Here is a 21,288-nt window from a genome sequence, read left to right on the forward strand (position 1 = left end):
GGGCGCTGCTGGCTGGGGAGACTCAGCTGGAGGGTGAAGCAGACACTCAGTCTCCTGCTGGTCTGCTGTACACTCCCCTTTCTCTAGAACGTGCCACAAGCTCCATCCACGATGACTCAGTCACAAACACCACGGGCCTCTCTTGGGTTCTAAATACAGATCCAGCAGGCCCCGGGGGCTCTGGGCTAATGGGAAGCAGGTCCCACCTCCTGTGTTGGCTCAGATAATGACAGGGACGGCTTAGGTGGCACTAACTCTCTCCAAAGCATGGTTAGAAGTGCTTTAACCATCATGGGCTCGTGTCATCGCCCCCCCCGGCAGGGAGGAAGGCACAGTTACTAGCCCCATCATACAGAACAGGAAACCGAAGCGGAGAAGTTATGCGACTTGCTCAAGGCTCAAGGCCTCACAGAAATCAACGGCAGAGCTAAAACTTGAACTTAAGCCATCTGGTTCTGAAGCTGCTGCTCTAAACTACTTTGCTACTTTCCTCTCAATGGTGCGGACTTATTCTCTTCGCTGCCTGTTAGGAGGTGACATCCCCAGATGTTGGGAATGACACTGCAGTTACCTCTCTCCCTGGACAAGAACTGACAAGGGCAGCATGGAGAAGACAGGACACCACACCCAGACAGGACTTTTCTCTTAAAGGACCGGGCTCCTGAGGAGACAGGGCAAATGCTCCATCCTGAGCGTGAGTCTCTTTACTAGTGGGCTGGTGCACCCACAGTAGCACCCGGCACTGTAGCCCAACACAGTTGGGATCAAGTGCTTTTTTTTTTTTTTTTTTTAAGAATGATGACTTTCCAGTCTAGATGCTCCAATGGGGGTTCCTAGTATAATCTTTCCAAACGGGAGGATACATTCAAGAGAAAGCCAAAGATAACAAGAGTTTCCCAGAGCAGGGAGCCAGGGAAGCCAAAGCAAGCTGGTCCGTGGGGAGGTTGTGGAGATCACATGCAAGAACATCTCGGGGCTCACGCATGAACAGAGACAACAAGTCAACCCCAGCCTGAAGGGGGGGATCTGCCCGCAGCTGGAGGCAGTCCTTGGCCACAGACGCGGCCTTCTTTCCATTTCTTACATTACATCGGCAGAACCATTGCCAAGTAGAATAGAAATCCCAGCTCTCCGTTTTCATGCACCCATCCTGCTTCATAACCAGCTCTATCCCCAGCGTGGCCCCTCAAGTGCAAGTGGCAATGTGGGCTGCAGACAAAGCTAAGCCACTCGGCCCAGCCGCAGAGAAGTCAGGTTAGAAGGAGAGTTGCTCTGACAGCTCTTGGACCTGCACACACGATCGATTCTTCTAGGGAATGTCCTGCCTTATCTGCCAGCAAGAGCTCATGTTGCTCCTCTCACCAAGCTCTTACTCTGTGCCTGGCACCCCTTTGAAGGCTTTACCTGTATTAACCCACTTACTCCTCACCACTACCCTGAGGGACGCTTTTATCATCCCTGTTGTACAGATGAGAAAACCGGTAGGAAGAGCTTCAGCACCTCTCCCCAAGGTCACAAAGCTCCTGAGTGGCAAGGGCAGGATTCGAATCAGTCAGTCTGGCTTGGGTGACTGCCCCTGCAGCTGCCTCCATAGCACTGGTCGTTCCCCTCTGCCGCGATGATGACCACCACCTGTGTTACAGAGAAGGGAACCGAGGAGCGGAGTTACCCAAGGTCACCTGCTGAGTGGCAGAGCCAGGAGCCGCACTGACGTCACACTAAAGCTTGAGTCTGTGGCCACCGGAAGGCCCTGCCTCACTGCAGGGCAGGAAGGGACAGGGCCAGCGGGTGGCCAACAGGCCAGCGATGGCCGGGAAGAGGGCATGCCAGGGCACACCAGCTGACTAGCAAGGCAAGCTCTGCAGGGCAAAACCAAGGGGCCCCCAACGCCCCATGCCATTATATCCAGAAGGGGCAGGGCCAAGTGGAAGCCAGGCGCGGCTGACAGACTGGCAGCCGACAGAGGTGATGTAGCCAACAGCTGCTGTTTATTTTGGGGCCCGGGAGGAAGGAACAGACTGGTTAGGATCCACTTCATTCCAATGATACACTCAACAGGACAGGGTGGGGAGGGTGTCCCGTCCTAGCTAAAGCAACAGCCCAGCCACCTGCTGGGCTTTGCAGAAAGTGGAATGGTCTAGGTGTCAGAAACGTCTTGCCAGACACTCTAATCTGGCCTCCACCAACACACACAGTGCTCCCCACAACCCCTCCCTCCCCAGCCCCATGTGCTGGACTTGTAAATGGCCCAGGAAGATAACAGCCACACAGCAAACCCACCCCCTACAGTGTCGGGTTCCAGGGACAAATGGTTTGTCCTGTCTTGGGAACAAAGAGGGGCCACTCCTGCTGGCCACCCATTGCTTTGGTTCCCTGATTCTGACACTGGTTAACTCCATTCTTGCCGTGTAGAGGACACCCAATGACAAAGGTCTTGCAGTAAGGTCTTTTCCAGATGGCCAACCTGGGTTGTGGCAAGGCTAGCTGGCAGGATTCCCTGAAAAGCCAGGAGGGAAGAGGTTTCTCGAAGGACCCTGGAGCCCTGCTCTGCCTCTTCCTTAACCTCTGATCTTTGGTCTGCAGGTTCTTACTAGTAACGTGAGAAACACGGTAATTCTTTTCTCCTTGGGTTTTCTGTAAGAATTAAATGAGTAAAGTGCCTACGAGAATGGCTGGCCCATGGGGTGCCTGGGGGCTCTCAGTCGGTGAAGCGTCCCACTCTTGGTTTCAGCTCAGGTCATGATCCCGGCGTCCTGGGAGGGAGCCCGGCATCAGGTTCTACACTCAGCAGGGAGTCTGCTGTAGATTCTCTCCATCTCCCTCTGCCTTTCTGTCCCATGCTCACACCCTCAACACAAAATAAAAAAATAATAAAATCTTTAAAAAAAAAAAAAAAAGTAGTTGGCACACAGAGAGGCCATCATCATCGTCATCATCGTCGTTCCCAGTCAGCCTGTGACCTGTGAGCCCGGAAGACGGTCTTCGCGGAGAGTACACACAGAGGTTAGGTGTCCAGGCTAGCCCATATCCAGGTGAACCAGAGACCTCTGGTTCTAGGTGCTGTGATTCCATCTACTCCACGGACGAGAAAGGTTTTGGAGGACTAGCCTGAGAATTTTAACATCATTTACAATATTAGGTCGATAGGAATAGATAGGGGCGCCTGGGTGGCTCAGTGGGTTAAGCCTCTACCTTCAGCTCTGGTCATGATCTCAGGGTTCTGGGATCCAGCTCCGCATGGGGCTCTCTGCTCAGCAGGAAGCCTGCTTCCTCCTCTCTCTCTGCCTGCCTCTCTGCCTCCTTGTGATCTGTCTGTCAAATAAATAAATAAAATCTTTAAAAAAAAAAAAAAGGGAATAGATATATCTTGAATTCCAGACAAGAAATTTCTACAGTTGTAAGTTAAAAGCTGTGGTTCTTTAAAAAAAAAAAATAGGAGTCGGGTAGGAAGAAAGGGCTTTAACAGAATGAAGCCTCTGTCCGTGGATTTGTCCCATTGATCAAAGACCTACTGGGATCCAGACCTTCTGCCAGCTTGGGGAGGAGGTGTTAAAGATGAAAGGATGCAGGGCCCGCTGCCTTAGCAGGAGCAACCCCCCCACCCCACCTCCCACCCCCGACCCTCCACGCCCCAACCCCACCCCGCCCTGGCTCCTAGCTGGGGGAACCACCTTCAGCACGGTGCCTTGTGCACAGCAGGTACAAACTCAAGGCCAGTGAAACGCCCTAACATGCGAACGGCCTTTGGGTTCTTGGAGTTCCCGTCCATGACACTGCTGAGCTTCCCCAGAGAGGAAAACCCCGAACAGAGTCCCCCGACTGGCCTCTCTGTGGTTTCTTGGCCAGCGGAAATCTTCAGCAAGTCCCAAGCAAGCGCTGTGCTCGTTGCCAGGAGGAATACAGGCCCCGATGGGCCTCTACCTGTCCGACCTCACTGCCCAGGGCTCTCCCCTCACTGTTTCCACTTGGTGGTGCCGGTCTGTTCTCTGGGAAGGGCAGGTAGAGCCCCACCTCAGGGCTTTAGCACTGGCTGTTTTATCTCCTTCAACAACTTTCCCCCTGAATACCTGCTTGCCTCACTCCCTCATCTCCTTCCGACCTTACTCAAAAGTCACTGCACCATGGGGATGGCCCAGCCTCCCTCAGCGAACCAGCACATCAACTCCCACCGCCACCATCTCCTGCCCCCTCACCCCGCTTGGCTTTCTGGACAATGTTTATCCTCCAGCTAACACACTCCACAGTTGACCTAAAAGAGGTTTATTTATCATTTCCCTTCCCCTATCAGAATGGAAGCTCCCGGGGCCCCTGGGTGGCTCAGTGGGTTAAAGCCTCTGCCTTCACCTCAGGACATGATCTCAGGGTCCTGGGATCGAGCCCCACATCGGGCTCTCTGCTCCGCGGGGAGCCTGCTTCCTCCTCTCTCTCTGTCTGCCACTCTGCCTGCTTGTGATCTCTCTCTGTCAGATGAATAAATAAAATCTTTTTAAAAAAAGAAAGAATGGAAGCTCCCCAAGGGCAGGGATTTTTTTTCTGCCCTGCTGTGCTCCCAGCAACTGGGACGCAGTCAGCACTGAAATGCTGACTGGATTTCTGAGGCTCACATCAAGCTCCATCCCTCGAGGAGCTTTTTGATCAATCAGGCACCCCAGACAGAGGCCTGCCACGAGGTGGCCAACCGAGGCCATTCTTGGTGAGTGTTACGTGAGTAGTAAAAATGACAAACATCATAAAAATTCACAGGCAGGAAATACTGTAAGAGGACACGTGAGGGAAGCTTCCGGAAGGTGGCAGAAACGGAGTAAAACCATGAAGGAAGACCATGCAAATCACGGTAACAATAACTGTCGTTTACTGGTAGTTTACAGGCACCGCACAGAGGAATAATCGTATGGGCTAGGTAGTACTGTTAGTTCCATTTTACAGAAAACTGAGGCCCGTGGAGGTGCAGAAAGTTGGCGACGTAAGAAAAGCTAGTACGAGGCTTCTGGGCTGGAGCCCATGGCTGCCCTGCCCCCAGGCTCCGGCTCTCAAATTCCCACTGCTGGCACCTGGGGCTCTCTCTGGCTGCCAGGGCCTACTCCAGCCTGAGCAGGCGGCAGACTGCAAGTACCCAGGGTTAAACTCCCCCCTACTTCCAACCACAGCGCCGTGGCCACAAAGCCATCATCCCCAAGGACAGGATGTAGAGCCCCCATCAGCTGGAGCATCTGAAGGGCCAGGCCTTCAAAAGTGGCTCTGGACAGGAGTTCAAGGGAAATAAAAAAACTGAGTCCCAAAATAGAAGCCAGACCTTGCCAGGGGTTCAATCTCAGCAGCAAGAGGTTTGTTATCTTATCCCAACCACCAGCTCCAACCATATCATGTGTTGATGGCGGGGCTGGGTGTGGAAGCTAGAGAAGGCGGAGGACCCAAGAGTTTATTCCTGATCCTTTCCGTTTTATCTGGGGATGCATGTGATGTGCTCCCTAGCCCCCCAGCCTTGAAGTCCTCAGGAGACGAAGCCATGTATGAAGCCACACGTCCTCGGCCTCCCAAGGGAACGCACACTGTGCATACTGCTGTGGGTCCACTGCCTTTCTTAAGGCCCAGGGCCAGGAATTCCATACCCTGGCAGAGCCACAGATCGTGGCCATGACCCCCCTGGGTGCATGCAGAGGACGGCAAAGTAAACAGGCACAGAGAAAGCAGAGGAAGACCAAGGTCTTTGACACATATGGATGCTTCCAGCTGGGGGCAGGAATAAAAACAGAATTCCCAACTAGCTACCCAGCCACTGGAGGCAATCCATCAAATCTCTGGGCAGGGGGTAGGGTGCAGCTCTGGGGCCCCCATCAGAGGCTTTGTTGCTGCAGAGAACTGGATTCAAACCCTGGCTCTTACCACTGACTGCTGTGTGAGAGAAGGCAAGAGCAACACCTCTCTGAGCCTTGCTATTCTTGTCTACAAAACAGGGCCAGGGCTCATGCTGGGTGTGGATTACGGACACAATGGGCTAGAAGCCCTAGCCCAGCACCTGCACCTAGAAAGGGTTCCACTCACACACTCTCTGACTCAACTTCCCTACTTCCCCTGCCTGGGATCCACCGTGTCCAGAAACCATGGGGAAACGAGACTGCCCTTCTCTGGGGGCCAATGAGTGATGACTAAAGTAAATGATTAACCCTGGCTTGAACCAAAGTTCAGACATTGTTCTATGATAGACCTTAACTCTCACAGAAGGATGTTTGCCAGTCCGCCAGGACTCAGGGCTGTAGAAATCCCTGGCCGGTCACCTCTGGAACCCCTGTCCTCCCTGCCAAGGGACTGTGTCCCTTCCAGGTGCCAGGCACCGTGCTGAGAGCTCCATGAATCGATTCCAGCCCAGGAGACAGGATTCAGGAAAGAGTTTCACTCTCTGGGAGTCCCGTTGCCAGCACCGTGCCAGGCCAGTGAGGCCGCCTTCTCTGTTGTTACAAAGAGAAATTCTCCCACACAGGCAAGGCCCTTAAAATAGCCCTTTGGGTCTGGGCCATCAGGAAACAGAATAAAGCTGGGTCGGAATGGGGCCTACCATGAAAGACTTTACAAAGCAGCCACTTCAAACACCAGGGACAATCCCTTCACGCTCAGCACCCTTAGGTAGGCAAAAGCAGCAAGGCAGGCTTTCTCAACAAAGAACGCTTTTGCACAGGAGGACAACACGTTCGGGCGGCAGAAGCCCCCGCGACCCCTGGGGCAGCCCTGGAGAGGAACCAAGTGTGTAAAGTATGGTGACGCCCGTGAAGCAGGCCCCGGCGTAAAACAGGAATTCAGTGTGTGGTAGCTGTAGGCTGATGATGTCCACGGATGAGACACCGAGGTCTCCTTTATTACCAAGTGAGAATGTTCCCAGAAAACAGGAACAGTGAGGGCTCTCCACCACGAACCACTAGGGATAGGCAAAAGTACCCACTGGCCCACACCTACTCGACCCCATACCCCATCCGGTACCCCTGCAAGTTCACTAGACCCCACCCCTCTCTCCCCAAAGTTAAGAGCAACCAATTTCCACCAGGCTCCAGGGATCCCAGAGACAGACTGGAGGGCCCCCCACTCCGTAATGTATGCTGCACTGACACACACAGAGGAAGGGACTCTGTCCCCACCCCACCATGTCCCTCCGCCCAGGCTTGGGGAGGGTGGCTTCCTCACCAGCCAAAGGGAAATGACAGCAAAGGGCCAGAGAAAGAGCCAAGTGGAGGGGCAGAACGCCCAGCTGTTTCCCCTTTGCTAACTCAGCGCCTGATGTCACTTCCTCCCCTCAGGTAACAGCAGGGGGAGATGTGACTGGAAATAGTTCTGTCTCTTCCCGTTCACAAAAATGGCAGGCATGGAAAGAACCAAAGTGTTTCCCAGAGGCGGTTTTCTAAAAGATATCTTCAAGGAGGGCCTGAGGTCAACCTTGTCCACGCTGCTACAAAGCTTCTCAGGGGAGGCAGCATGGCCGGGAAACCTTGTTGGAAAATGTCCTGAGGTCAGAAACAGCTCCCCTTTGTAAAGTACCCCTAGCCCCATGTGAGAAAGAAGACTGATTGAGGCTATCTTAGAACCTTTCCCAAAGCTTTTTATTTTTTTTTCTGGACCAAACCCTTCCCCAAGCAGCTTTCACACTCCCCCACCCCCACCCCTGCAAGGTGGGCCAGAAAAGGAAGCCATCTCCCCTTTTCTACATGGGCCACCAGAGATCTAGAAGAAAGAGGTGACGTGTGGAAGTTCTCACATCTGGAGAAGTCAACCAGCCAGGCCTCAGGTGGGATCTCCTTGGCGCCTGGTCTTCCCATGTATAACAGGTGACTAAGGGGCTGTGAGGGCTGTGGGGACAGGGCAGCTTTGGAGCCAGCGGGTTCCTTCCCATATACAGCTTATTAGCAACCTGGTGTTACAGTTTATTGAAGCTCTTCAGGCCTCAGCGTCCTGGCCAGTACAACATGGATGCCAGCAGTAACAACACGCTTTGAGGGGCTCTTTTGAGAATTTCCATGTAAAACTCTTAGCACGTAGAAACCATTCAGAAAAGTTAGTTGTTACATTTATTATTACATACCCCTTACAGAATCAGGCTTACTGGAATATCTGGGTTTTAATAAGGGGTTTAAATGAAGAGGTGGTTTGAAGCATCGTATTTAAAACTAAAACCAGTTCAGAGAGATATTGAAGCCGGAAGCAACACTAGTGTGAATGTTTAGGGTGACAACCTAGGCTCCCAGGAAGCTTTTTAGGACTAGCCCCCAGGCCCTACAAAGATAAGGGTTTCCTGGGGCAGCTGGCTGGCTTAGTCAGCGGAGCGAGAGATTCTTGATCTCAGCGTTGTGAGTTTGAGCCCCACATTAGGGGTAGAGTTTAACTGAAAAGAGAATCAATAAAAAGAAAAGAATAAGCTGAAAGTTATTTAAAAACAAAAAGGTTAGGGGTTTCCTCTCTCTTGTTCCTGGGGTGCTTCCGTGGCCATGCTGGGGAATGTGGATGGAAATTAGCCTACGTGGCACACAGGGACTGCACCAGGCCTGCTGGCCAGGGCCCCCAAAGGATGACACCCAAAGCCACCCGCCCCCGTGCTCCACGCTGTTCCCTTGTCTCCTCCTCCTCCTCTACCCTTCCCCTCCCCATACGTCTGGGGGGCAATCAACTTTTTTGAGGCAGCCTGACCCCTCCGAGTAAGAGCTATAAACAGAGAGGGCTGGGCTCTGGCCTGCCCACTAGAGTCCCAGTGCAGAGCTAAAAGGGCTCCTGTTCTTTTTTTTTTTTTTTTTAAAGATTTTATTTATTTATTTGACAGAGAGAAATCACAAGTAGATGGAGAGGCAGGCAGAGAGAGAGAGAGAGAGGGAAGCAGGCTCCCTGCTGAGCAGAGAACCCGATGCGGGACTCGATCCCAGGACCCTGAGATCATGACCTGAGCCGAAGGTAGCGGCTTAACCCGCTGAGCCACCCAGGCGCCCAGGGCTCCTATTCTTACCTCTGTCCCAGCCACGGCTGCAAGAACCACCCCAGCCCTGGGGCCCACCACACGGACCCCATAGGAACAGAGGAGGATTCTCCCAAGGATTACTGGGTAGAGGTGTCTACATGATGAACTGAATCCCCTCCACTTATCTGAAGCTCTAAGAAGCAGGCCCGCCCTTCCTCCCCACCCTCCTCCCTGACATGGGCTTTGCCCACAGTCTCCTTGATGGTCCACCTCCGCACCGTTGTTTCTCCCTTTCTTGGAATGCCCTTCCTTCCCCTCTTTTCCCACCGAAATCCGACTCCTTCCCGGCCAAATCCTAATTAGTCCTCAAACCTCCTTGCGAGTCTGCCTTTCCCAGCTCGTCTTCGCTGCAAACGCCAGTTCACAAAGAGCACTTGCGCTCCTGAAAAGCTTTAGGACTCCATTATTATTAGAGCAAATACCTGTGTTGTGCTTCACCCACACATTACTTCATTAACTCACTAAGCTCTTCACTTCCTTAACTCACTCAATCCTCGCCACAACCCTATGAGCTCGGTCCCGGTTTCCCCACAGTTTTTGTTGGAGGAAAAAGGGGTAGCTTGGGCTGGGCCCCATGGTAGCCAGCCAGTGGTGGAGACAGGCTTCCAGCCCAGGGACGGCAGAGGCCACGTGCTCTCCCACAACACAGCTTTCCTGATGTGCATGTCACCGCGCAGAAGGAACTACCCGCGGGCTGTTATTTTCATCCCCCCCACCTCTCTCTCTCTCTCTCTCTCTCTCTCTCTCTCGGACCCAGCCCTGATGGGAGAAGAGAGCCACAAGCTCACAGACTTCCGTGGCAGAGACCAGGGTAAGAATCAGCCTTGCCAATTACTCTGAGATTCACGGAAACTACTCTGTGCCTCAGTTTCAGCATCTGCCAAATGGGGATGAAAACATCTCCGTACCTCACACGGTGGCTGTGCAGCTCAAACAGAAGGCCGTCTGAAAGGTAACCCTCTACGCTGCTGGGCACGTAGGACGTGCTCACATACTGATTCTTCCCCTTCTCTCTTCACTGTGCACCCTGATACCTTCGCTAGACTCTGCTCAGCACTTGACAAAGCGGTGCCTTGCCTAGTGGTTACTCAGGGGCATGAAAGGGGCCTTCCTGCGCTTTGCCTTCCCGCCCTCCTGTGCGCATGTCCAGGCCCTCGACCTCCCCACTCCCCTGCTTTCCTGTGACTGACCCCGCGACAGGCAGCAGCAGCCTGGCCCCGGGGAGGAGTCACATCAGCTCTGGGAATCACCTCCCGAAATGCTGATCACCCTAATGGGACGCTTCCATTATTTTTGGCAATGGCCATGGCAGAGAACACCTCTGGCCCTGGCTCAGAGCCTCTTTCCAAAGCCAGAGCTCCACCTCATTTCCCACACACACCCCTTGGCCTTCCTGTTCCCTGGATCCCTGTCCTGAACCATTATCCCTTTCCTGGATTCTCAGAACTCAAGAGGAGTAAGTGTGACTACTGCATGTATAACTCTATTATTTGTTTGATTTTGTTTAATTAAGAGGCAAAAGGGAACAGAATTGCCTCTTTGAATTTTTTTCTGGCCAAAAACTGGTCTGGCCAGTGACTCAGGCCGAGGAAATTAGAAGGCAATTTCCAGGGGACTGATGTGCAATCCCAAAGTTCTAACACTCCTCTAATTCACGGCCTCCACTGGCCATTAACTCATGTTGGCCCCGGAATATCTCTTTGGAAAATGCAGCAGCTGGCGCTTATATTTCTGGAACTGGAATCCGTCTCCTATGACATCAAATAGGTTTATTTTTCCCTTCCCTTCACCTCCCCTCTGCCTGCCACCACACACGGTGATTGCAACCCCGATCTGTCCCCCGCCCAAACCCTCACTCAGCTCCCTAAAGGGTCGTGATACATGGCTGGTCATGCTCCCTGTTCCAACGGCTAGTAGGATGTGGTCGGCTGTTCCATGAGCAGGAAGCTTTGTCAGACCTGTGAATCACCCCTGGATCACTTGCCTTCTTGGAAGGAGAAGAAACTCTTCTTGTGTGCGAGCGTGTGTGTGTGTGTGTGTCTGAGGGAGAGACAGAGAAAGAGAGCAGGCAGGAGCGCTAACTCACATGTGGCACTGACCTTGGGGCTAGCATCCTATTGTGACCTTGCCCTCACTGGACCACCTCTTTACTCCTCTCCCTCAACCCATGTCCCTTCCCTTCTTCTGCCCAGCTTATCAGGCAGCCACCACTAGACCGGCTCCAGGAAGCCCTCCAGGTCTGAACAGCTGTTCCTTGTTCATCTGTTGCTCTTGTGTGTTGGGTGTTTTCATGGGGCATGTCGCCCAATTTCCCAATCCACTCTGAGCAGCTGGTCCTTCCTTTTTGCCTCACTCTTTCCTACTCTCTCAACTTCACCTACTGGGTCCTAAGTGAACTCTAGCATTTTAGTGATCTCGCCAGACAGAAGGGACACCAGGTGGAAACGCAGAGTATGCATGATAGGGCCCAGGTACTAGTAGAACGCTTTACCCCAAATTATCTCAAATCAATTTTCCAAAAGTCCTGTAAGGTTACAAGTGAGGAAACTGAGGCCCAGAGTGGCTGGCCCCAGGGTGGTACAGCCAGGAAGAGTCAGAGGCAGAATTTGAACCCTGATCTGCTGCACAACACTTGTTTGGGAACGGAACTGGCCCAGTCAAGGCCCCTTCTGCAGCTTCATGTCCTTCCCCCCTGTAATGCTTGGATCCACACTCTAAGGGCTTAGAGAAAAACTGAAGGGCAGAGAAATGAATTGGTCTGGAGCCAATTCCTAAAAATGTTCTCCCAGGACCAAGACCAAATGTGTGATGATTTAAAACACACAGGAGAATGTATTATTTCCACAGTGTTGATCCTTAATTCATCACCTCCTGCATCGGCAGGGACCAGCTATCAGCCTGAACCTGCTCTGTACTCCCAGCTTCACGGAGCTCGCCTTCTGTTGCCTTCACAAACTCACCTCTGTTGTGTGAGCTCAACATCCCATACAGAGAGACGGTCCTCCCTGACACCCTGTCCTGCTCTCGCGCAGACAGGCAAGCCTGAGCTTGGTCTCCCCACCCTGATTCCGTTGATGGAAGGACCCCATTTTAGGTTCATTTCCCCCTTGCGATGCAAGCTAACCTGAGTTTAACTCTACCTGAGAAGATCTGCTTTGTCCTAACTGGGAGACCCTGGGCAATCTCCAGCCTCTCCAAATTCCCCCATCTGTCCACCAAGAACGTACTCCAGGTTAGGGTGCCTTAAGGGTACATTCGATGAACTACAGGAATCACATAAAATCACACACGTTAAACGGGGGGCACCACCAAGGTTAGCTACTAACACTGGCTATTATTTGTACTCCCCAAAGAGTCCTGTAAAGGATCCAGAACATTCATGACTGATACTTGTCTGAAATAAACAATCAGGAAAGGAAACCACTGTAAAAGCACAATGCTTCCCAAATCCAAACAAATCATCTGTTTGTTCTAGAGGAATGAGGTTCTCTCCACCACCAGAGGACTTGACATACGCCTACCCATGCACGTGAATGCAAAGAATTATGGTAAACCTGCACAAGCAGCCTCATGGAAGACATGCACCCAGCAAGCCAGGACCATTTGAAAGATAAGTAGCCTGAGGCCAAAACCACTTTGCCTAAGGTCTCCCCGGGGTGGGGGTGTGGGGCCACTCGAAAAAGCTAAGAGAGAAACCCAACTCCATGCCAGGCAGCCTGGCCTAAGCAGCAGGTGCCCACTTTCCCCAAACCCCAACCAAGCAGGGGCTTGGCACAGAAGAAGGAAGCCAGGGCTGACAGCACCATCTGAATGATAGAAGCCACTTGCCCTTTCATAAACAGACCTTCAGTGCTCAGGCAGCTCCTCCTTGTCCTGGAGACAAACACGCCCTTTGCTGGATGTCCTGAGAAAAACTCTGCCGTGTCTTCCCAGTGTTCTGGAGCCAGCAGAGCCCCTCCTGCCTGGGCCCCAGGCCTCTCATCAGCCAGCCCCAGCTAACGTGCACATCCCATAAAACCTCTCTGCTTTGCAATTTGCCAAACCACAGACGGAGAGTTCACCCTCAGTGGAGGAGAGGGGGGAAGGGGGCATGCTTTCTCCGGCGCAGAGGGCTTCCAGAACATCTGTAACTTGGGCGCAGGTATCCTGCCAGACACCCATGCCAAAGTACCTTACCCAGAACCTTCTGGTGTGTGGTGTCCACTGTGCAAGGGCCAAGAGAGGCACAGGCTCCCGCAGCCTGCTCCTCCTGCCTCTATGAGCCCTGCTGACCCTTTCTATTAGGGGGCCCCCTGTCCTTATATTATGCCCCACTGATGCCCCGAATAGGTAGGAACCTCTGACGATCATGAGATATTCACCAGATCACCTAGTCAATTCCAACCAGACTTAAGGGTACTTTGATGAACAAAATCCACACCATGGGCAAAATGCCAGGTAAACCCAGGTGCTGTGAAGGGCTGTGTTGCAAGTGACTTTACAAACCCTTCTGGTTTTCAGCTTCCCCATCTGTGAAATGAGGGGGTTGAGCCCGAAGAGTCCCACCAGCGCCATGTTCCACAACAGATCACACTCTCGCCTTTATTTCTTTGCCACGACCTTGGTTTGGAGCTCTGTATGGCTCCGAGTGTTCAGTGACGTCACTCCCTGCCCCAAACATAATGTCGATTCTTACATGGGAAGCAGAGATGTCCTGGGAAACACTGTCCACAGAAAGGGAGGAAATGATCATTTCAAGAGAATGAGAGAGGACTTCTTTTGTGTTTTTCACATAGAACAAGTTATTATCAGTCTTAAAACCCGAAATCTTTCTTTCTTTTTGCCAGACCATTAATAGCTGCTTTTCAAAAGTGCTTTCTTACTCAGAATCCCACCAATAAAGAGCTACCATTTAGCGAGTGCTTGTTACATGCCAAGAACTGTGCTAAGTGCTTTTCATGGATGATCTCATTTAATTCTCCAGACAGCTCTATGAAATAGGTACTGTTAGCATCCTCACTTTAAGAATGAGGAACCCGGAATCCCCCAGAGGTTAAAAGACCTGCCCAAAGTCACAAAGCTAGTTAGTGGCTGACCTAGACTTTGAACAAGACCCTCCGCCTCAGAGCCCCAGAGCTAACCACCTTTCAGTACTATCTGTGGTGGGTCCCCAGTTGCTTTAGCAACATTTCTGGCTTGTTGCCAGCCTGCCCTACCTTGTAATCTTGGACATCATTGGTCAGAGCTAAGATCTGAAGTTTTGCCTAAAATCAAGAGCAGGGAGAAAGCACCTGCCTGGGTCTCAGAGCAGAGAGTGCCATCTGTTGAAAGTAGGGCCGGGCTTAACTGAGGACTAGAAAAGACAACCCCTAAACCTTAGCCTGTGACATTTGAGAAAAAAGGTTAGGAAGGCCGACTTGATACTAAGTGCTAGGTTGTGCAAATGGACCTCTGTATCTGGAGCAGGGTGACCACACAGTGCCCCAAGACCTCCAAAAAGGAGCTTTCTTGAAATGGTAGCTTTCTTGAAATGAAGATGCTTGCTTGCTGAGCCAGACAACACAAAAGGAACAACTCTCCCATGGGCACCTACCTCTCTGTCTGGTCAGAAACCAGCCTCCTTAGTTTAACTCCTCTCCAAGCTGAGCCCAGGCCCGTTTACTCCAGTCCAAAACCAAACAAATAAAACAAGACAAAAAACAAACCCCAAGTTCAGACCTATTGGTGATAAAGACAGAAAGAGTAGCCTGAGGCTGACATTGGCACCAACCCCAGTCCTCTTCCAACAGGGAAATGAAAGGCATTTCTCAGAGATCAATGCGCAGTCTAGGGCAGCAAACTACAACCTGTTTTGTTTAAATTAATGCTTTGAGCATTCTAAATACTTCCTTAAGTGCCTCATTTGCAAATACACTAAGTCCTTCTGCTTTGGGTGCCTGGCTGTCCCTTCTGCCTCAAGTACACAGCGGTTCAGACAGGCATCCTCCGCCGTCAAGGACACCATGTTTACTTCCTAAGGTGCGAAGGATGGGAAGACAGGACCGGCTGAGATGAAAGGCGGACCCGTCACACAGACCCCGGAGCTCAGCTCAATCAACCTTAGCCCCTTCTCATTAATTGTGGGGAAGGAAGGGGGAGGGACAGCGGGCCGTTCCTTGGAGACCACAGCAAACATTTGCCTCCTCGTGTCTGGAGACGGAGCATCACTTAAGAGGAAATGAACCCGGTTAAGGGTCACGTCCAGAGAAGGATAAAAGGAAAAGCCACAATTCTCCTCACACCGACGGACACAATGACTTTAAGAAGGAAACCCAAGCTCGGGGCTGAGGTGGAGGTGGGGCAGGGGGCGGAGCGGCTTCCCTCGGCCCCCCCGGACCCAGGCCTTAGGGAGGCAGAGCCCGGGGCAAACGGGGGAGGACAGCGCCAGGCTTCCTTCCCCCGGGGCGAACCTCTGAAAGCATCACGGTCCGGGTAAGCGTGAGCTACCCAAGCCCCCCGGGAGGGCCAGGGAGATGCTCTTTCCCAACGGAGCAAGGGTTTGACGAAAGCTCCCCCACCATCCATCAAAGCTCAGGCGGACAGATGACTTCACCGTTGTAACAGACAAGGGCAGCCACTTGCCAATTCCAATGCCAAAAAAAGAAAACGGGGTGGGGGGGGGCAGGGGGAGTGGAGAAAGGACAGAGAAGGCTTCCCTGCAGATCACAACCTCGCGAAGAAAACTCCACAGCCGAGGGCTGCCCTGTGGGCACTCAGCTCCGGGGCTTAGCGGGTGGGGCGAGGGCCCCCCCCGGGGGGGGGGGTCCTCCCGGGGGTCTCTGGTCAACCCCCCGCAGGGGTCGGTAGGGACAGTACTCACGTAGTGTTTGGAGGGGTTCCTCCGCTTCTCCACGTCCACCACCGTGGCATCTTGCACGCAGTAGGCCAGCATCTTCCCCCCACAAAGCGAGTGGCGCCCTCCGGCGGCGTCACCTTCTCATCCCGGTCGGGCTCCCGCTTGTTCTCCCGCTTCCCGGGTCCCGGAGCCACCCGCCACTCCGGCCCGGCGCGCCGCTGCCCGGGCTCCCGGCGCCCACAGGTACGGCCCCGGGGCGGGGACGGTCCGGGAGGGCACGCGGGCTCCGTGCGCTCCGGGCGGCTCCCCGTGGGCCTGCCGCGCGCCCCTTCCCTCCCGCGCCGCCGCCGCCGCCGCCGCCGCCGCCGCCGCCGCTCTCCGCCTCGCCGGCCCGCTCTCTCTGCCGTCCGCCGCCCGGTGGGTCCGGCGGGAACTGGCGGAGCGGAGGAGGGGCGGGGGTGTGTCCCGCCGGCTACGGGACTGGGCGGGGGCCCCGGAGCCTGCTGTCAGCGCTCTGGGGAGGGGCTGACGGCGCCCCTTCGCCGCGCTCCGGCTCCGGGGGGCTCGGCGCTGGCTGAGGCTGTGGGCGCAGGAGGCGGAGGCAGGGCCGGGCCGGCAGGGAAGGGAAGGGAGGGGAGGGGAGAGAGGGGAAGAGCGCGGGGAGGGGCTCCAGGCCCGGGGGAGGGGCTCGGGGCGGCGGGGAGGGGGCTGCAGCCCGGCCGGCGAGGCCAGGGCGCGCCGACGCGCCCCCACCCCGCCCAGAGCGCAGCCCGCGGCCTGGCACCGCACTGGGTTACTTCTCCCGGCGCAGAAACTCGAGGTGGCTTCGGAGGGAGGAGGGGCGGGGGGAAGTGAACCCAGCGCGCCCCCGTCCTGGCTTTCCGTCGTGGAGCGGATTTGTGCCTTTTTGTCCCCACCTTTACGTCCCCTTCCCACTCATATCCCCAGACCCTTGTAATGAAAAGTAGTTTATTACCCCGCTGTGCCTGCCCAGGCTCCCCGAGGAGGAGACGGGGATGGGGAAAGGGCCGGCATTAAATCCTTCAAACCAGAGCCTCTTGTGATAAACCACCTGGCCCCCTGCGGGTCACAAAGGGTGAATTCTCCGCGGAAATGTGATTGATCCACTGCCTGAGTCGTCCATCGATCTGGGCCCGTGTAACTAACCTGTGACATCATCTACCAGCGAGGTTACAAGATACTGCATAACACCACTGCCTTAAACCCGGGCTCCACTGGGACCCTCCCCAGGCTGGCGAGGAGGGAAAATCCACTAGGCTGGCCCTCCACTCTGCGCCCCTGTTCATCACTGGCCCCAGGCTCTGGATTTCTCACCACTTCTCTCTCTGGTCTGGAAAACTGACTTGTGGCCACTTATCCATCCCAGGACTTGAAGCACAATTACTATTTAATTGAATTTATGCACCCTCCTCATCTATTACATCTATCCTTTTTCATTCTAATTTCAAATATTTAAAGAGGTAGTATTTTCATAATTAATTCTATTGTTTCATAAACACAATAAAGCTTTGTGACCGTGGGCCAATGTGAAACATCTGAAATGCGGACAAAGAGTTTTATGACCTTATTGTATTAAGTTTCTTCTCTGTACTGTCAGAACCCATGTACCCTTCTAAGATTATTCACACATTTGCTTGGTACAGAGTACCCCACTATTCCTCCATCCTTCTTGATAAAAGATGCTAGAACACCATTGTCTAAATATTTAACCTCGAGCAAATCACTTAACTTAATCCCGCAAATATTAAAGTCACCTTAAGGTTCTCATTTGTCAACTGTGGATGTTGAATTAAATGGTCTTTTAAGATTTCTTCCTGCATATACTCCAAACTCTGTGCAGTAGTTACTCCTGGGGGCATAGTTTTGAGTTCTTTGTTTTTCATAATTAGCTGGTATCGATTTTGACATTTCAAAAATAAATAATGTGTCAACTAAAGAACTCATCTGTGCTAGTTTATAAGATGTTAAGACAGAAGAGAGTGAGAGAAGGCTATTAATGTTTGTGGAACTGAAAACTGAATCCAACTGACAAATGCTTATCCCTTCTCTCCAAGAGTAGGGAGTCCAGTTGAGAAACAGAGATATTGTTAAGTCATATCTAATAAAATGTGCATTAGGACTCCAGGAAACAAAGGCTTAGAGCAGTCAAGGGGAGCTTCCTGGAGGAGGCTGCCCCTATGCTGGGCCGTGGAGCATGGGCAGAGTTTGGAACACCTTGGAATACCCTGTCTCCTCTGAACTCTTCCAGGATTCAGTTGTGTTCGTCCCTAACAGACTTCATTTCCTCTGAAAGCACCTCACGACCAGGGACAAGCTATCAGTCATCTTATAACCCTTGGCACTCTTCTGATAGCCAAGCACAGTACCTTGTACATGGTAGTAGTTACTGTATGAGAATCTGTTGAACGAATGATCAGGGGGAGAAGAAAAAATGAAGTGAGGAGAAGTAACATGTGTAACCTGAAGCCCAAACCAGCTGGAGACCGGCAGAGGATGAGGAGGACAGTGTCCACCACTGCAAGGGTGAAGGAAGGGGGCAAGGCACAGGAGAAGGAAATCGAGAGAAGAATGATTGTGGGACATCCAGGCAGTGAGTGATCTTGACATTGGGCACAGGGCATCTCTATCAGAGATGTTGGAAACCCTGGTGAGTGCTAGAGCAGGCACCCGGGAGAAGGTGATCTGGCAATGATGCTCAGGGATGGTATGCCTGGGATAGGCCCTCAGCACTGAGCTCCCCTCAAGGGGAGGGCTGGGACCTGGGAATCTGGGAGGGCCTCTGACGATGAATCAAAAAAGCCTGTGGAAAAGCCACTGTAAAAGGATTCACAATGGCACCCAGCCACTCTTCTTTTGTGGACCTCAAGGCATTCTGGAAGTGCTACGTAAGCCTGAGAAGCCCCTGGTGAGGAGAGCTGGTGTTCAGCTGTTGGAGGGAAAGACCAGCAGGAGGGTTGGCTTGTCCTGGGTCCCCTTTTGAGTCAGAGTAGTGGGCTCACCTAAGAGGCACCAGTGGCTTCCTACCCACCTTCTTTCTTCTAGACTAGGATCCACACTGAACATGACTCTTAGCACAAGGCGACCGGACTGAAACCTCCATCCTCCTCCACTGCTCTAGTGACTTTGTGCTGGCTGACAAGGGGTTGGTCTTTTCCCAGCCTAAGAGACCCCAGACAACCTGACATCTCTTAAATTCAGGTTTTTTTTTTTTTTTCTTTTGGTGGGCAGCAAAGCAAAGTTGACTGAGTGATAGTAAGGTTTATTGAGCAATAGTACAAAACTCCCAAAGACGGAGGGGACCCACGAGGACTCCCTTAAATTCAGGGTCTTGACATACAACTTGAGTACGCCCAGCTTCCCCCTGTGCTCCTGAATTACCTCAATTAAAGAGAGCCACAGAATGGCAACACCCACCCCAGCCCCATGGTGCCGAAGTCTCTGGGCATAGTTAGTTGGACAGAAGTAATTTCGACCGGGGCAGCGGAGGCAGGTCAGAGGAGCGCAGATCTCTTCCATCCTAGAGCCCTTTGTTCAAGAGGCTGTGAGTGTAAAATGGTACAGCTCTTCCTTCTTGCTAGGGTCATTTGAACCTCACACAGATCTCGTTCCCGAGAGTGCTTTAGGCACTTATTTCTGTTTAGCACAGTTTTCGTGAGTGCCCGGCACACCCTAGCAATGACTGAGACTGGCCAAAAGCCCCTGGAGAGGGAACTCTGTCTCCCCTGTTCAATACCCCAGGAGACCTGGCACAGAGCAGGTACAGTGGCCGCTCTGTGTCGAAAGCATCTGCTCCAGGATCTGGTGCTGGAGAAGAGTAGGTAAACCCCCATTTTGCCCCTTCCATCTATGAATGGGGGATGATGTCAGTCCAAGGACCTTGTGTGTGTTCAAATGATACAATATAATCATAAACGTGCCAAACAAAAGTTTAGGATAAATAAGGGAAAGAGGACTCAAAAGGAAGCTTCAGCCTGATGGGTATCTGAGAATCTGGTTTGTCAAAAACAGATCTTTGTTAAGATGCTTAGAATAAAGGAACTTCCAGCTGGAAGGCATCCGAGAAGTTTTCTATTCCCCTGATTTTAGAGAGGAGCAAGCTGAGGCAGAGAGAAGCTAAGCAAGTCATCTGATGCTACAGAGCCAGGCAGTCCCTGGTCAGCTGTCTTTCTCTCCCCAGCCCGTCCCATGCTTAGGAGCCTATTCACGGGTAAGAAGAGTTTCAGAGCACACACAGTGCACTGACTAACACCTGCAGACCCAGAACGTTGCTCCCCCTTGAACCCCGAGTCCCTCATTCCAATCCTCCATTCACACAAGCATTACATGACTATGTGCCCCCCCCCCCGCGCGCCCATCAAGGCAGGACGTCTCTCAAGGGCAGGGACCCTGTGCGTCTCTCCGGAAATCCTATCAGTTCCCCAGACACAGAGACCACCCTGCTTCCTCTTCCATGAAGTCTTCAGGACTGCCCCGAAGAAACCAAACACAGGAAAGCACTGAAAACAGTTACATGCTAAACAAAGGCACAGCACCACTCTCTCTCCTTTTCAGAACGTTTATGGCAATTGCTAACCACTCCTTTGGCTGCTTATCATACATTGCTCTGAGCCGCTCCACGGCAACTGTATCGACTTCTCTTATTGCTCTGTAACTTCGGGGTGCTTGGATGGTGCCTTCCAAACCGGTCAGAAGCCTGGGAGGGTCTGGGAGGCTGTGGACACGGACTCTGGCACCATCCCCTCCCTCCCCGCCACCACCATAGCAGCGGGCCCCCCGCCCCCCCCCCCCCCCACATCCAACACAAGGGTCTATACGTTCCAGGTACTCAAGAAACGGTTGTCTTTTTCAACTTCTGAGATCTGAGGCAGAACTTAACCCACCTGGTTTCTAGTTCTGCTCAACCGTAATCCAGCCTTGTGACACTGATGTCACTTTCCTTCTCTGGGTCTCTGATGATCTTTCTGGTCCCTTCCATGCCATAGGACTGTGGAAAACTACTATGTAATTTGAGGTGTAGGTGTACTCTTGCCTGGAGATGTGTACATTTGAGTGAGATTTGGGGCCCCCTCCTGGTCAAAGTGGTTTTAGCACCTTTAACTCCAGCAGCTGGCCCCAAGGTATCTCTCCTTTGCGGCCCTCAGCTGACCTCAGGCCAGGCATGCATGACCTGCCAGTTGATAGACTATGAGCATCCAGGGTGTTCATGCTTCTCTCTCTCTCTTTCTTTTCATCCTTCTTTTTCTGTCCCTCTCTCTCTTTCAGATCAGCCATAGTCATCTTGTGTTTGGGGAGTGTGTTAAGGATAGTCAGTCCCTCCTTAATTTGGAATAGACAGTGAGGCCAATTTCCATTTTCTCCAGAAAAAGGTAAATTGCTGGCCAGACTTCGCCTCTCTTTGGTTGCCACAGAATGGGATCGAGACGAGGTGCTGGAACTTCCCTATTCAGCACCACTCTTCAAGAAG

At 52.7% G+C, this 21,288-nt stretch overlaps 1 protein-coding gene across 1 annotated transcript in view; it reads right to left on the reverse strand.

Annotated features, from left to right (window-relative positions):
- The window catches only part of SH3PXD2A (SH3 and PX domains 2A), a 231,666-nt gene extending 215,525 nt beyond the window's left edge, over nt 1–16,141 (reverse strand). Inside the window, 1 exon segment of the mRNA XM_059398493.1 lies at nt 15,828–16,141. Coding sequence (XP_059254476.1) covers nt 15,828–15,899 — 72 coding nt within the window. The 5' untranslated portion in view covers nt 15,900–16,141.
- Between the last annotated feature and the right edge of the window lie 5,147 nt (nt 16,142–21,288).

This window comes from Mustela nigripes, chromosome 4 (genome assembly GCF_022355385.1).
Source record: "Mustela nigripes isolate SB6536 chromosome 4, MUSNIG.SB6536, whole genome shotgun sequence".
NCBI lineage: Eukaryota > Metazoa > Chordata > Mammalia > Carnivora > Mustelidae > Mustela > Mustela nigripes.